The 16361-nt window shown below is 41.3% G+C and overlaps 1 protein-coding gene across 8 annotated transcripts in view; it reads left to right on the forward strand.

Annotated features, from left to right (window-relative positions):
* The window catches only part of IQSEC1 (IQ motif and Sec7 domain ArfGEF 1), a 707630-nt gene that overhangs the window by 449815 nt on the left and 241454 nt on the right, over nt 1-16361 (forward strand). The window contains exon 1 of one of the 8 annotated variants that reach the window (XM_019495428.2): nt 8617-8902. The exons of the other annotated variants lie outside the window; for them this stretch is intronic. Coding sequence (XP_019350973.1) covers nt 8835-8902 — 68 coding nt within the window. The 5' untranslated portion in view covers nt 8617-8834. Of the gene's footprint in view, nt 1-8616; nt 8903-16361 lie in introns of those variants that run through there. 8 annotated transcript variants of the gene reach the window in all.

A 16361-nucleotide genomic window follows, 5' to 3' on the forward strand; every position in this document is an offset into this window, starting at 1 on the left:
TGGGAGGTTTTATATTTGTGAAGCAGTTTGGTAATTTTTCACAAATGAAGCTGCATAAATATAAGGCACTATTGATAACTGCAAGGCAGTTGATTCTGTTTATCCTAAAGAGAAATGATGGCAAGTCTAGTTTCAGATGAGCAACCAAAGCTCTGAGTTAATTTTTGTGTCTTTCTTCTCCAACTATTCAGTGCTGTTCCATCCCTCTCACTTTCACTATAGTATCTAAAAAGCCAGCCAGACTGTTCTGTTTCCAAAATATTTTCTTCCCCTTCTGCCTCAAAATAGAAGACGGATCCCATCATCAATACAATTTCTGTCTTCCTTTCTCCCAGCCTGCACTCCACTTTTATTTTTTTTCTAAAGCAAAAGACTTCATCCCAGGATTCTGTGAGGATGTCTATGTTGAGACTCACAGATGTGGAATTTAAGCTACCTGCCCTTTAGCTACCCCAGAGCATGTTACTTGTAAGGTGGTTCTTTCACTATCATGGTGCCTAGTCATAAATGCAACTGATAGGCTTTTAAATTTTAATTGTGTATTTGTCTGTGGGCCCAACAGAGGAATTGATGGCTTTCTGGTTTTCCTCTAATAATCTTCCAAGGTAAAGTGAATGGTAGAGTGGAAAGAGTCAAGTAGAAGACTCATGAGAGAGATTGTCAGAAGTTGCAAGTGCTATAGAAGGTCTATTGGAAGTAGCACGATTTGCCTAGTTTAGATTGTTGAAGAGTGAGGAGAGTTGTCCCTTACCTAGACTTCAAAAACAGTCTGGTTTTCATAATAGAAATGGGGGTTGGATGAGTTGTTACAGCTTAACCATCCATTAGACACCACAGACCAAATGTTCTAGTAAATCATTGAAAAAAATGAAAGAAGAAAGTGTGAAAATGCTCTGCAAACTCTTTGTTTTCTAGAAAACAAATAAAAGGCTAAAGTCAGAGACTGAAGGTAATATAACAAAAATTCAATTTTAATTATATTATACATTTTTTAAAAATTCTTCAAATTAGAAGAATTACACAATAGAAAGTACAAAGGAACGCGTTTAAATAAAATGTGCTAAATGTGACCACTCATTACAAATAAAAGTTTTAAAGATACTGTAAATTGCTTAGATAGCCAGATTGACTTTTAATCTAAAATTTTAAAACCATCTATTTGCTAGTTGCCTTTCCATCCTTAATTGGTAATAACATTCCCTTTATACAGCCACTTGCCTAGCTAAAAATAGGTCTAGAACTGTCCTGACAGCCAGAAACGTGTTTGATTAGCTTCTGTCTTCAACACTCACTCACCCCTCTCAACTAACTGCCCTACAAATAACATCTATCAACTTCACTTCATAATAAAATGGCATTGAAATCATGATGGTTGATTGTATGTTGCTAGGAGAAACAATTGAAAAGTAAACTTAATTGTGGGCTGCCGTATATCTGTATCTATTTTTCATGTAATTGTACATTAAGAGAAATACAGTGTAATTGCAGAGATGCAATGCAGGTTAAGCAACAATATTACCTTAGTTTAGAATATGTACTGTGTAAAGTGATGCATGTATCCAGAACATGACTTTATCAGAAAAGCAAATAGGATAGGATGTCCTGGATGTTTCAGTGTCACCCTGGAAATGCTTCATAGTGACTTCCATGACAGAGCTTGACATCGTCAGCCTATCTCCTTGACTGCACCAACAGAACACTCTGCTTATCAAGTTGGCTTTAGGTAAAATATGAATGATTCCCAGGAGGGCCTAGGATAATACAACTTGATCCTCTGACTTGTGTTACATTTCTGTTAATATCACATAAAGTAACAACCTGCTGACAGTATCTGAAAGAATCACAACTCTAGAATTTTAAAACACAGAGAAATGATTAATGTCCCCTATAACATTTTTTGACAGATAGCCTCAGATTCCAATGTAAAAAACAGGAGATAACATAAAATATGATGTGGTGGCCTTCCTTCCTCCACCCAAAGCTACCAAATATCAGCTTCCTTTAAAAATGTAATGCAGTCTCTTGCCTGAGAACATTTTTTTAAGGGGCCTTCCCTGTTGCGTCAGAGCTTCATAAACAACCTTGGACTTTCCACTGTCAGGACAACATCTAAGATCTAGAGTTGCTAGGACCAAGCCCATCATCTATAGGGGAGGTGAGTGTCTGTTGCAAACCCACAGAAATAAATGTTCCCAGACAACAACTTTAGATAAGCAGCCCTCATGATCAGCATACTTACTAGGACTGTGTGAAGCTTCCGTCACTGATTCAATTCGGTGGAGATTTGGCCCAGTTTGGTGGATGAATCTCCGAATCTGAATCAAATCAGTGGACCCTTTAATCTTTCTGAATCAAATCAGAACCCTCTGAATTGGTTCAGAGAGATTTGGAAAGATTCGGCAATTCAGACATAGAGACAACTTTAAATGTTTTTCTACATACCTCTAGGTAGCAGGGGCTTGTGAATGCTGCGATGCTGAGGCACATAGAGTGTCCCACAGGAGTGTGGGGGGCTCCCCATTGTGCTCAGAAGCAGACCTGGAAGTGGACCAGAAGCATTTCCAGTCCACTTCTGGGTTTGCTGTGGCATGGGCGGGGGGCCCTCCCGCATCCCCCTGGCTTGGTGAGTGGTGCCTCCTGGGTCTGGCAAGGGGTACCTGGGGTCCCCCTGCAGCTGATTGCTGAGCCGGGGGGTTGCGAAGCCCCAGCACAGTTCCTGGTGGACCTGGAAGTGGACCAGAAGTACTTCTGATCCACTTCCGGGTTCACTGCCAAGCACATGGGGGGCGGCCCCACACTCCTCTGGGACGCTCCATCCACCCCAGCATTGCAGCGATCATGAGCCACACCTGGTACCTTGAGGTATGTAGAAAAAACTTTTAAAGCTTTGTCTATTTCCGAATCGCTGATTCTCTGAATCAGCATTGAATCTTCAGATTCGGATTTGGCCGAATCAAATCAGGGACAGCGATCTAAGTCAATGAATCAAATCACTGTCCCAGATTTGGGCTGAATCCAAATTAAATAGGGCCCATTTTCCACACCTGTAATGCTTACCATGGCTGCTGTTGGCCAGAATTGCTTGGCTTTAATGTGTGAGCATGGGAGAAGATTGTCATTTATTGCAATTGTTACAACAGATTATGATTGGAAAATCCATTCTAAGATAAATGTGGTGCCAAAAGGAGTCATCCGTATACCTGTGGCTACTGCTAACTGATGTCACACAATGACAGAATAAGCCTTCAAACAAGTTAAATTACATGACATGCTAATCAGCATCTCATTTCTATCACATTTAATGTCCATGAGAGCGAAGGTAAGAGACTGTAAATAACTAAGACAAAAAGCAGTCATCTACTACTGCCAAAACTTTCTCGTATTTTCCTAAATCTAATTGTAGCTAAAAATTACCCCAAACACAAAATTAAAAAAGGATTCAATTAATTCCAAGTAAAATGCACTATTAAGGTGATTGGTCAGTGGTCCCTTTGATGTCTGTTCTGTCTTTTGTCCCCATAATTCCATTTCCAGAGAAGAGACTACAGAACAAGGCAGACATGTGGTTTGACCACATAGCGTGTTAATCACCAGTTTGCAAGAAGAGTCCCCTATATGGACAGAAATCACCTGGGCATTGGTAACCTGACTGCACTGATTGGCTAGCTGGGACTATCAGGACAGTGATTTAAACTGTCAGCACACTTGCACCCATTCAATGAAGTCTTACCCAACAGTTGTTAGTACACAGTAACATAACCATGGGTGGTGAGTGGGACACGAGTCCTGGGTGCTACCTAAGGAGGGGTGGCACTGGAATGCAGCTAGGGGATGTAGCATCCTCTCATCTTGCCCCACCGTTTGCACCTGCATCTTCTCTGCAGCAGCTCTGACAGCAGGGAGGGCAGAGCATAGGAACTGTAGCATAGGAACTGCAACCAGTGGGTCAGTGCTGCTGAGGGAGATGTTTACCTAATTTTTTTATGCCAAAAGCCAGTATTTAAATGACTGCTCCATACACATCAGCAACAAAAAAGGTGATATCTTACCCAGAAGCAGTGAGCTGCCAGTTGCTGCTCCTGCCCAGATATAACCAGTCAATATAACCATACCTCTGCTAAGTAAGCTTAAGTGTATGTTTCAAACATCCCTCATTTCAAAAGACATTCAAAGTAATCCATCTTCTGCACAGATCTGTTCTCTCTCCCTACCCGCCCGACATTTAAATGTTGAATTGTATTTGCATAATAAATTAACATAAATACATCACAAGACTGAGAAGGGAAAAAAATTATTAGGCCCAGAGGAATGAATTCCTCAGCATTTTAAGTTTCCTGCATGTGTAAAGTTTTTGTTTCCCTTTCTTTATTTGTTATGGTGACTTCCACATTACTCCAGGGCTAGGGAGAGAAGTTGCACATAAACCAGTTTCAGTGATCAGAAACTGGTTTAAACCTGTAACAGAATAGAAGTTCAGTGCACATAAAGCAATTTCAAAATGACTGAAACTGGTTTAAAATAAACCTGGTTGAATGTAGTATCAGACTTAACTGATTTAGGTCAAACTGGTTTATGAAACTTCTGGCCCAGAACCCCTCCTGGTTCAAGTTAAAATAGTCCCCCAGCATCCCAACATTTTGCAGCCCTGGGTTGGGATGGGCTGGGTTGTCTGGGCTCCAGGAAGCAGGGTTGGCCCTGCCCTTTTACTCCGTAGATGGAGCAGTGAGGGCTGGCTCACTGGCTAGCTCACTGGTCCTCCCAAGCAAACCCTTGCTGGGGTCTGGGGCCAGGGAGGGAGATTCAAATTCCCTTCCTCCCTCCCGCCTCCCATCCCAAGTACACAGCTGGCTGTGACTGGGCTACAAATCCCAGAAGTACCTGGAAGCAGAAAGAAATGATGAGTGACCCTGCACAGTCCTGCTTCTGTGATTGTAGACTGCAAATCCCAGAGACATTGGGAAGCAGCAGGAAGAGGAAGCAAACATACAGCCCATGCTGTACTACAGAGCCATGCTCTAGCACCTTCTAGTTTCTAGACTAAGCCAGTGCAGGCATGTGGCTGCATTTTCTGAATCAAAAGTGAATGTCTGTTCATTTGCTTATTGGTTTAACTTTTCCAGCTTAGATTAACCTGCAAAGACTGAATCATTCCAGCCTTAAGCTTTTTTGAATGTCTGGACTTATCTCAGAAGTGGTTTTAGGTAGGTTGAAAGATGTGAGAATTCCACTTCATGCAAAATGCGTATTACCTGGGCAGTCAATTCCTTTCATTTACCCAAAGTTTTATTGTGATTAATGACAGGCATGAGAATGGAACCAAGGTGTCCTAATACCCATCATCTATAGGGCCACAGTCACCTGTGGTGTTCATTATTGTATCAAAGAGTAGTAAAGGCAAGAATTGGACTCTAAAATTTATTTATGAGAATATTACTTGCTGTACTGCTACTATACAGTATATCTTTCCATGGTATAGCTGTGGTGAGCCATGACATTGCATACATTTCACCCAGAATCCCTCTGTCACACCCTCTCTCAGCCTAGTGCATCTAATTAGTGTGACCCCACAATTGAGCACTGGCAGTGAGGGGAACTTAATGGGCACTACCATATGTCTAACTCAGATGGGTTGCGCCAACCAATCCTTGTGGTAGGTTCCCATCAGCATATCTGCCCAATGTGGGCCATGTGTTTTATAGTCACTCTTTAGTGTTGGCTGCATTTAATCAGCTTCATAGATGGTTTCGGTTACTGAGCGTATGATGCTTTTGGCAGCAGTGTAATGATAGACAGTGTATTTAGTGAGGTTTTCTGGTATATGAAAAAATTATCAAGGCTCACATTTGTGAGAGCCCGGCAGGACAAATTATGCTGAGGGGAAATCAGCATGGGTTCGTGGCAGGCAGATCGTGCCTAATCAATCTAGTTTCTTTTTGTGACCAGGTTACGAAACGCCTGGACACAGGAGGAGGGGTGGATGTCGTATACTTAGACTTCAGGAAGGCCTTCGATATGGTATCCCACCCCATACTGGTGAACAAGTTAAGAGGCTGTGACTTGGATGACTACACAGTCCGGTGGGTGGCAAATTGGCTGGAGGGTCGCACCCATAGAGTCGTGATGGATAGGTCGGTTTCGACCTGGAAGGGTGTGGGCAGTGGGGTCCCGCAGGGCTCGGTCCTTGGACCGATACTCTTTAATGTCTTCATCAGTGACTTGGACGAGGGAGTCAAATGTACTCTGTCCAAGTTTGCTGATGACACAAAGCTATGGGGAGAAGTGGACACGCCGGAGGGCAGGGAACAGCTACAAGCAGACCTGGACAAGTGGGCAGAAAACAACAGAATGCAATTCAACAAGGAGAAATGCAAAGTGCTGCACCTAGGGAAGAAGAATGTCCAGCACACCTACAGCCTAGGGAATGACCTGCTGGGTAGCACGGAAGTGGAAAGGGATCTTGGAGTCCTAGTGGACTCCAAGTTGAACATGAGCCGGCAGTGTGACGAAGCCATCAGAAAAGCCAATGGCACTTTATCGTGCATCAGCAGATGCATGACAAATAGGTCCAGGGAGGTGATACTTCCCCTCTATAGGGCGCTGGTCAGACCGCAGTTGGAGTACTGCGTGCAATTCTGGGCGCCACACTTCAAGAAGGATGCGGATAACCTGGAGAGGGTACAGCGAAGGGCAACTCGTATGGTCAAGGGCCTGCAGACCAAGCCCTACGAGGAGAGACTAGAGAAACTGGACCTTTTCAGCCTCTGCAAGAGAAGGTTGAGAGGCGACCTTGTGGCTGCCTTTAAGTTCATCACGGGGGCACAGAAGGGAATTGGTGAGGATTTATTCACCAAGGCACCCCCGGGTCTTACAAGAAATAATGGCCACAAGCTAGCAGAGAGCAGATTTAGATTGGACATTAGGAAGAACTTCTTCACAGTTCGAGTGGCCAAGGTCTGGAACGGGCTCCCAAGGGAGGTGGTGCTCTCCCCTACCCTGGGGGTCTTCAAGAGGAGGTTAGATGAGTATCTAGCTGGGGTCATCTAGACCCAGCACTCTTTCCTGCTTATGCAGGGGGTCGGACTCGATGATCTATTGAGGTCCCTTCCGACCCTAACATCTATGAATCTATGATTATTACATGAGGGACTAGTTTGAGCTTTTTATTGTTTTATGAGCTATGAATGTCCTGGTTCCAGGGACACTGAAACAGGATATTATTCAGGATACTAGTTACTACTTGATATGACTACCAAGACTTATTAGGCAGATTGGTTTGATTGTGTGTCTGTTGTGCCTTATATAATAAAAAAAATTGCACCCTAAAAATATATTACTCTAAGAAATAGAGGAAGAACTAAATTAAGTCTAAGTTTATAATAATGCAGACCTACACACATGCCAACACCTGTTCTGACACATGCTAATTAGCACATATTCGAACATGCTAACTAGCACACTCCACCAGCCTCAGCATCATGTGTATTCACTGTCCCCGCATTTCACAATGGTGGTGGGGCACTTTAACTAAAGCTCATCGAACGAGCTTTAAAGCACTCTTGCCACTGCTTTGAAATGCGAGATGCTGAATACACATGATGCTGCAGGCGCTTTAATTAGAGTGGCTCCTGAGAGTTGCTCTAATTAAAGTGCCCCCCTCTGGAGTATATGTGAAGATGCCCTTATTTAGTGTCTTTAATCCAGAAGAATCTCAAAGCACTTTGCTCTTGAACACTATGCATAGAGATGATGTGGTCTAGTGGCTGAATATGAGGCTCAGAGACAGGAAAATTTATGCTTTAGTCCCACTACTAACAGTGACTTGGATGGCCTGAAGGAAACGGGAACAAAAAGGGACTTGCCCATCAGTGAAAGAAAAATAATATTTACCTACAATACCTTCCTCAAAGGATGTGGGTAAAAGTTTAATTTCTACAAAATTCTCCACATTTTCGAGGTGCTATACAAGTGCTAAAAACACAGTAGAACACAGCAAGGAAAACCCTTAAACTTGTTAAAATGCATTAGTAAAACTATTTAATTCTGCTGCTAAAACCTCCGATTAGTCAGAAATTGTTAGCCCTTGAATTAGGCCTGCTGTGTTTAGATTTGCAGCCATGCAAAATAAAACCAAATTGGCCTTTCCCAGTTCAAGAGTTTACAGCAGTGTAAGAGAATTCTGTGCATACAATCCTTTTTTTTCCTTTTCAACAGACATTACTGTTCCATTTTTGTAAATATAACTTGCAGTATAACCTCATGTTTTCTCTGTGTGTTCACGTACAGCTTTGGAAAATGACTCATTACTTCTTTTGGCACTAAAAAGTTTATTACAGTAGACAAGTAAGGAATTTTGCAGACAGCTGGGAGTTTATTCAGTCTCAGCCATATGATTTAGGGTGTATTTGGTAAGCACTAGTAAGCGATATTCTGGGGCCCTGCAGTCAGACTGCCTTTAAAGTGGAATAAACTAGGCTGATTTTTCCTAGGTGCTACGTAGGTAGGTTTTCCTTCCTTCCTTAACGTTCTGTGATGATGGCAAGCTAATCTCTAAATAGCCTCTAGTAATATTCTCTGACTTGCGAATAATATAAACAACAATTCTTGTAAATCATGAAAAAAGAAGTAACTTGAGACCTCAGATGAAAAGGCTGGTTTCTCTTTGCAAATTACAGTTTGTTTAGTGAGTGGAGGTTGGAGGATTCATTTAGCCATCATGAATCAGTGCCTGGTTGCTGCGTGAACCTTGGACTAATTTTGTTGCCTGCCTGCTAAACTTATTTATACTTTGAGTTACTCAGAATCTCTCTGATTTCACAAACACTTCAGAGAGGGTCATGAAGGGAGATGGCAGTGCAATGTGGAATCTGATGTGGAAATACTGTATTTCTGTCAGGACAATCAGGTATAGTAAAAACTTTTTATTAAGTTATTTTGTGATCAGTCTCTTACGGTTGCATGCATTGTACAAATAGGTCTCTCCCAACAACTGTGCTACTTTACACTGTACAGTTAACTTTGAGCTAGGCAAGATCATTATTAGTTCTGATTCCTACCTGCTTTTTTAACCAAAGCTTTGAATTAGTATAACAGTAACAATATAAGGTTACAATAACAAAGCTGCAAGGAAAAGTGGTATTGTCCTGCTTTTGGTGCCTTGGGAATCTCTCTCTCTCTATCTAGCGATTTATTTTACATGCTGTTCAGGGTTGGAACGCAAACGAAAACTTGTTTTTGTGAACATTTGCCCTTTTTTAGGAGCTCACTTAAATCCTGCATGTTTGGCATACCACAAGGATCATTTGCTTAGGAAAAAGAAATAGGGCTGCAGAATAAAAACCTGAAACGATAAACATGCCACCCTAATACACAACTCGAATCTTACCTGTGTGCTGTGTGAAAAGGCAGCTTGTTTAAATATGACGACAGGCTGTGGCTGCTGTGTATCAATGTTCACATTCTTTGGGTGGTTCATATTTGACATACTGTGTATTCCTTGCCAAGCTCAGTTGCTGTAGATTCCAGTGGAGTTTATTCCCGGAATGGACCAATTAAGACACTCGGTGATTGTGTCTTCTCTTAGTGATTTAAAAAAAACATACATTTAAAAAGAGCTAGTTGCTTACTACTTTCATGCTGTAATTTTTGTGCAGTAGGGCTGTATATTTTGAATTCTGTGTTTTGTGGTGCAAGTTTCCACAAGGAATCCCATAATCTAAATAATTACTGCATTTCACACTATAATTATTCATAGTGCCAAAGAAATAGTTCAGAGCCTAGATTCCTACATGAACTTTCATAACAACTGAAAAAGCAACTTGAAGATCTTTTTTCCTTGGAGATACTGATTCAAAGCAGCAAATCCCCTAGGTCCACAAAAGACAGTGAGTCTACATTTAAGGAAATTGGGATTGATCCTCAACAGAGGTTTCAAAGGAGACAAAATCATTTGTAAAGAGCCTTTGGGTCAGGACTGAAGGCACTGAGGAAGAGACTGCCTGAAATTAATCTGATTAGTGCTTAAGTATAAGGCTGTAGTTTTCATAGCACAACATTCACTCTGACCTCAGTAATACTAAAGGGAAAGTGCTTTTCAACATTTCAACATGAAAAATCATAGGCACATGCTCTTATAATAAAGAAACTGAAAAATAAGAACCATTTGGGGATTGTGAGTATGGTTGTTGGTTCTTTATTCTTTACTTAAAATTCAGCTTTCAAGTCATGCTCATCACTAAACACTAAATAGCCAGGTTTGTTTTGTTTTGCTTCACCACATTTATTATTGTTTAGAATATTTCAGTTGAACATTAGGTTAATTGCTTACAGCAGTGTTTATTTATATAGCAGCTCACTGTGGCTGCCACAGCTTAGTGCAGTGCAAAATAAAGTTCCTCTTTGCATAGTCCTAGGAGCATTACTTATGAGGTTGTTAGTTGTTTTAGCAGCTAGTTAGAACATCTTTTCCTTGGATGTAGCACCTGTGACCCCTTGGGAAGGTAAGGAAAAGGGAATATTCCATTTGAAAAATCTCATAGGCTTTTATTTTTTTCAATGGGGGGAAAATTGTTACATTCGTAATTTACTGTTTTGCTGTTCTTAAGCAGTCCTCCTGCCCTGTTCCCATTTTTAGAAAGTTAAAAAGCTAAAATACTCTGTTTGTCTCATGCTTATCTCCATCAAGTAGCGGCATCTCTTCTCTTTTTTTCCCTTCTGTCCAGAGACTAGCTGCTCAAAAAAATGAGGCATGTTCACATATAAGAAATATAAGGTATCACCTCAGATGTTTAATCCAGTTTTGTGATAGATTTTTGTGATATATATATTTTTAAAGCACCATAGCTAAATGATTACAACACCTATTGTGGCTGTAGTTAATCAGCATAAAGATGTCTTTCTTCAATATAATGGATATTTCTTCTGGAACAGGAATTAAGCTTTAATGATATAAACACCTTTCTACTCATATAACTGTGTTCACACTAAGGAAGGTTATAATGCGTTAAATGTATTGAAAAGCTATCAAGCAATATAATTTTTATGTATAGACAAGGTTAATATCTTTCTCTGTCAAGGAAAACTACTGTTTTTCAAGCTAACAAATTAGGGCCAAGTCCAGTTAAAGACTCCTGACTAGGGACAGATGTTCAAAAAGCCTGAGCCTGAATTGATTCAATCTTTGCAGGTTAGTCTAACCTGGCTAGGCTAAATCAGTTTTGTAACCAGACAGACATCCCTGAAATTCAGGCACATGCCTGCAGTGGCTCAGGCTAGAAGCTGAGGGGTGCTAGAGCAGCCCTCCCTTCCCTTGCACAGAGCTGAGCTGAGGGGGATCAGGCCCCAGCAGGACACTGTGATTAGGAAGGGGGTCCCCTCCCTCCGCCTCCTTGATAACAGAGCATTTATCAACTCTCTTATCAGCATTTAATGCCCCATCAGAAAATAAAGCCTTGCTCGTTACAAGCTCTTCTTAAACAGCTTTTCCCAAAGGAAAATGCATACCAGCCTCTGGCTTCTTTACTATTCATTCTATCCAGGAAGAGCACACACCAATTGCAGATGCCTCCTCAGCCTGACAAAGGGTTTTTAAACCCAAAAGCTTGCTAAGAAAATTTTTTCCAACTATTTAGTTGGTCTAATGAAAGATATCAGATTTACCCAAGGAACCTTGTTTGCCTTTTCCAAAGGAAGGAATGCAGGGATATTACCATCTGAGCTGTTGATTACCTCCAAAAACCCCTAAGTAGACACTGTCCTATCTGCCTTACACAGCATTAACTAGTATACCACATGCTGGCTACAGTCTGTGCTGTGGGAGAGAGGAGGAAGGAATCCCTGCTTAAGCAGCCAGTGTTGAGAGGAGGAGAGGGGGGCACAGGAAAGCCAGCATACCCTGCTGTGCCTCCAAGTCTCTGCTGGAGCTCCAGCCAAGGAACAGAAGGGAGGGGCCAGCCCTGCTGTGGAGCAGAGAGCCCCGCCCAGCCCAGAGAGCATGCCAGGATGCTGGGGGTGTCTGGTTTAGCTTAAACCAGCAAAGGGTCTGGGACGGACATTGCATCAACCGGTTTGACCCAAATCAGTTAAATCTGATACTACATTTAACCAGGTTCATCTCAAACTGGTTTCAGCCATTTTCCAACTAGTTTATGTGCACTGAACATCTGTTCTGTTACAGGTTTAAACCAGTTTCTGATCACTTAAACCAGTTTGTGTAATGTCTGTCCCTAGCACCATTGACTTTAATGCAAGTTAGTTAGGGTTATTATTACACCAATCTTTAAATTATTATCACTTCTTGGAAGACATCGTGCCTACCTATATTTTAACTTTGCTGCCATTGAAATAAATGGGACCTCTGAGGGTAGCATAATTAAGGGCCTGTCATAAGCATCATTAGGACTAGGCCTAAGCACAATGGCATAGCATAATGGATGCCCAGTCCTGGTTGATAACTTTGGGACATACTATAGTTAGAAAATAACAAAACCTGTCATACTGCTTGTTTAAAATATACTGTACCATGAAACTCAGTTACAGTTTCTAACTATTCTTCTCAGTTACAGTGAAATTAACTCCCTAGCAATATCAATTCAAGTGAAAATCTACCAATAGCAAAGTGAAAGGAAAGTCCTAAATTACTGGAATCTTCAAACACTCTGCTTAACATGAAACTTTAAAAGATGGAATTCAGGGAACACCCATACCAACACGGCTACAATCTAAACCCGGGAACACCCATAACACTCAACTATTTCATGATCTCATTAACAAACAGAAGGAAATGAGCATAGACAAAATTCCATCTTCAGAATACCTTATTCACTCAATTCTAAGATGAGGCTTTTCCTCCCCATTTTAACATGGCTGTGGGGGGAGCAGGCAGCAGCTGTAACTTGGCGTCTGGTTGAGGTTGTGCAGGGGTGGCACCAGCTCTTCCCATGCGGGGCCTGAGGTGGACTAGACAGAAAATTGGTGTGGGGGAGGGGGGGACTGCGCTATACATCCTCTAGCCAAGCATACTTATTCATTTTTTTTAACAATATCCACTTAAGGACTGAAGGCATTGTACTTCTGTGGGTGGGAGTGGAGTGAATTCAGCTATGTGGGGTGGGTGGCAGCAGGCTGGGGAGGAGGCAGGGAGCTTGGACAGGGGTGGCACTGGGAGGAGTGTCTATGGGGAGGTTAAGGTGAATTTTGGGGTCGCTATAGCCCTCCCCCCCAAATCCCCCTCTAGCACTGCCCCTGAGGTTGGGGGGCTGGAAACACAGCTGCCTCTTCCCCCACCCCCCACTGCCTCCCCTAGTGCCTGCTTCCCTACTGCCTGTCCCCCGCTGCTGCCTTCCATTTTGTTGATAATGCAAGATCCCCTTTCCCTTCCAAGTCCCAATGTTTCTGTCATGCCACCTGTGACTATGCCATTATGGAGCCATGAGTAGGTAAATTTCCCTCCTTGTGAAATGCCACACCATTAAACTGTGGCTCTAATGTATGAATCCCTAAGAATAGCTCCAGAAATCATCTGTGAAGTAAGTGTTAAATACATCAACCTCAAAGGATATATTTCCTCTTTTCCTTTGCTCTTCCTGAGAAAAGAAAGACTTCTATTTACCACATGCTCTTCAGTAAAAAGCAAGGAGAAATGTTTGGCTGTGTTATTGTAAAGAATGACACCGAGGAGTAGAAATATTGGAAGAAGAACTGGTTCTTTCTCACTTCTCAATGAAAATACTGCCATCCTCTGCACAGGGAGCATCTCCCACCACTTCTGATTAAATAGGAAGTGATTAGACAAATAAGACAGCTTTTTCTCATTCAACACTGCTGGTTGGAATGAATCTTAGGGCAACCCTCAAGCCCAAACATTCATGGCCAGTGGTACTGAAAACCACTCAGATTGGCCCCTATCCAGCCTCACCTCAGAGGCTCTGTTGAGCATCCTGAACTGAATGAGAGCTGCTGTCATGCTCTGCCCTGCCCTGCCCTATCCCATCCCATCCCACAGCATGTGTGGAACTCACCAGAGCTATAGGCACCTTCTTCAGCAATCGCATAACTCCCTTTTCCTGACCACTGGCCCTTCTGCATCCCACTTCCTGTCTATGGCCTTATAGTTACAGCACAGAAGAGCACTCTACAGACCGATTCCAAGTAAGTCTCCGTGTAACAGAGTAGGAACACCATGTGCAGTGACCTTTGTCATTGGCCTCAAGATAAAATACACAAGGGTTGAGTGACTCATAAAACAGGGGATTGCTAAATGTTGGTGTAGATGTTCACCATGAATGTCTACCAGCAGTTATGTTTCCTGCCAGGGTGCAAAACCTTTCCTATAGAAAGAGGGCTCAATTGTACACTTTCACCTCCCAAAATATTAAATTGACCTTTCAAGTTAAGGTACAGTGTTCATAAAATCCAGTACTACCTATTACATTGGTACCTATAGGTTGGGTGCCCAAAATAGGCACACAAAAAAATTCATTAAAATATTTGTGTCAACTGTTGTATTTTCAGACTCATGCCAATATTAAAACACAGCAGTATGTGCTATAGCAAGACTGGAATAAAATCAATTGCCTTTTGAATTACTAGTTTTCTCAATAATGTGCCACATGCTCACTCACTCTTAAGGATGGGGTTAGTGGTTAGGAGAGCAGACTGGAGCCATCTGAATCAGCAGATCCACAGCCCACAGAGAATAAATTGAAGGGTGTATAATAAAGTAACACATAGTTTTCAGCTTGCATCTTAAAGTTCCATTTGCAAGTAATAGAGGAAAATAGTGAATAGTTTGTTCTTTGGGCTGTACACATCTGGAAAAAGTAAAACTGTGTTCTTCAGTGTGTGAGTTGTCATGGTGCTGCTTCTTTTTTTCTCTCGTATAAACATTTTCCATCTTGATTCAGTCATCTTTATTTTTAACTATTCTTAATTTGTCAAAATAGTGACAGACATAAGGGTTTTTTCCTCCCTTTAACATCTTTGTAATCAAGAAAGAACAGTTTTCAAAGATAATTATTAGACGGTTTTCACTTGCCTTTACATGCATTTCTGATATATGTGGGTTCTGGTAACTTTATATCTAGAAGGAAAGTGATTCAAGGAGGTGTTCATGAAGAGATTGGATAGGCATCTGACTGGGGTTACTTAACCCCAGCCCTCTTTCCTGCCGGGACCAGGGGGTCGGACCCAATGATCTGCCAGGTCCCTTCCGCCCTAGAAATCTATGATGGGCTAGATGGGAGGGCAGCATATTTTTTTCTTGTAACTGTATCTTGTACAAAGTAAGAATCTATTTCTGAAGGAGTGTGCTAAGGCTTCACAGTGTCCTATAAAGTAAAAAGTATTTTGCAGGGTGAAACCCAAAACAATTACAAAGAATATTGGGAAATCAAATGTTTTAGCACGGAGCAGAAATACACAGGCTTTGAAAAGTATTGTCTAAATTCAGAAGCAGGAGCAAAGAACTTAAGTTATAACTCGGACTCAGATGCTGGTTCCCTTTTGTGGATTTGGGTAACTAATTCAGAGTCTAATATTGTCATTTCTATTCAACTCCTCCACGTAGTCAGTGGGTAAGGATTACATAATCAGAGCTGTAATTTGAGTCAGTTTCTTTTGCTGCAAATTGTTACAAAAATACTAAACTCACATGGCTGTTGGGAGAAATGATACTTTTTTATTAAGTTTTTTGAAGATAGAGTAATATATATATATATATTCTGAATACACCTTTGGCAGTACTAAGGTTAAGACTGCCTAGTATTATGTTAGAGGTTTACCTTTAATTACTGTTTGGATAATGGTTTTAAATACCAGTAGATATTCTAGAAATTTATCAATGAGTCATTTGTAGTATTCTGAATACTTCTACCTTTTTGTTACTTTACCTGTGTGGATGGCTCTCTTTATAACCATTCTTCTTGTGTCTTAATGGAGTACAGACTTATTAATTATATTAATATAAACTAACTTAGGGCTAAAGTATCTTTTTATAAAGATAGCACCAATAACTATGCACTTAGTGAATCTTTGAAAAGCCCCTGAATAACACAAAAATGATATTGGAAAGTTAACCTGAAGTAAATGATGACATTTAAAATGGCATTCTATGTTAGGCATGACCAGCAAATGTGGGACCTGTATTTAAAAAAAAAAATGTGTAAAATGAACTGTTTTTGATATTCTCTCTATTCTGTGTATTGGATTCTAGAAAGAAAATTGCAGTGTTGGCTAGTCTGTGCTATCAGTTGGTCCCTCTGTTACAGGCTGCTCAGAAGTACAAATCATAGCTGTCCTTATTTTAACTCTTAACTCTTTTTAATTTCTTTTACCTCAGCTAGGAAACTGTCCCATCAGAACTTGAT

This window comes from Alligator mississippiensis, chromosome 12 (assembly GCF_030867095.1).
Source record: "Alligator mississippiensis isolate rAllMis1 chromosome 12, rAllMis1, whole genome shotgun sequence".
NCBI lineage: Eukaryota > Metazoa > Chordata > Crocodylia > Alligatoridae > Alligator > Alligator mississippiensis.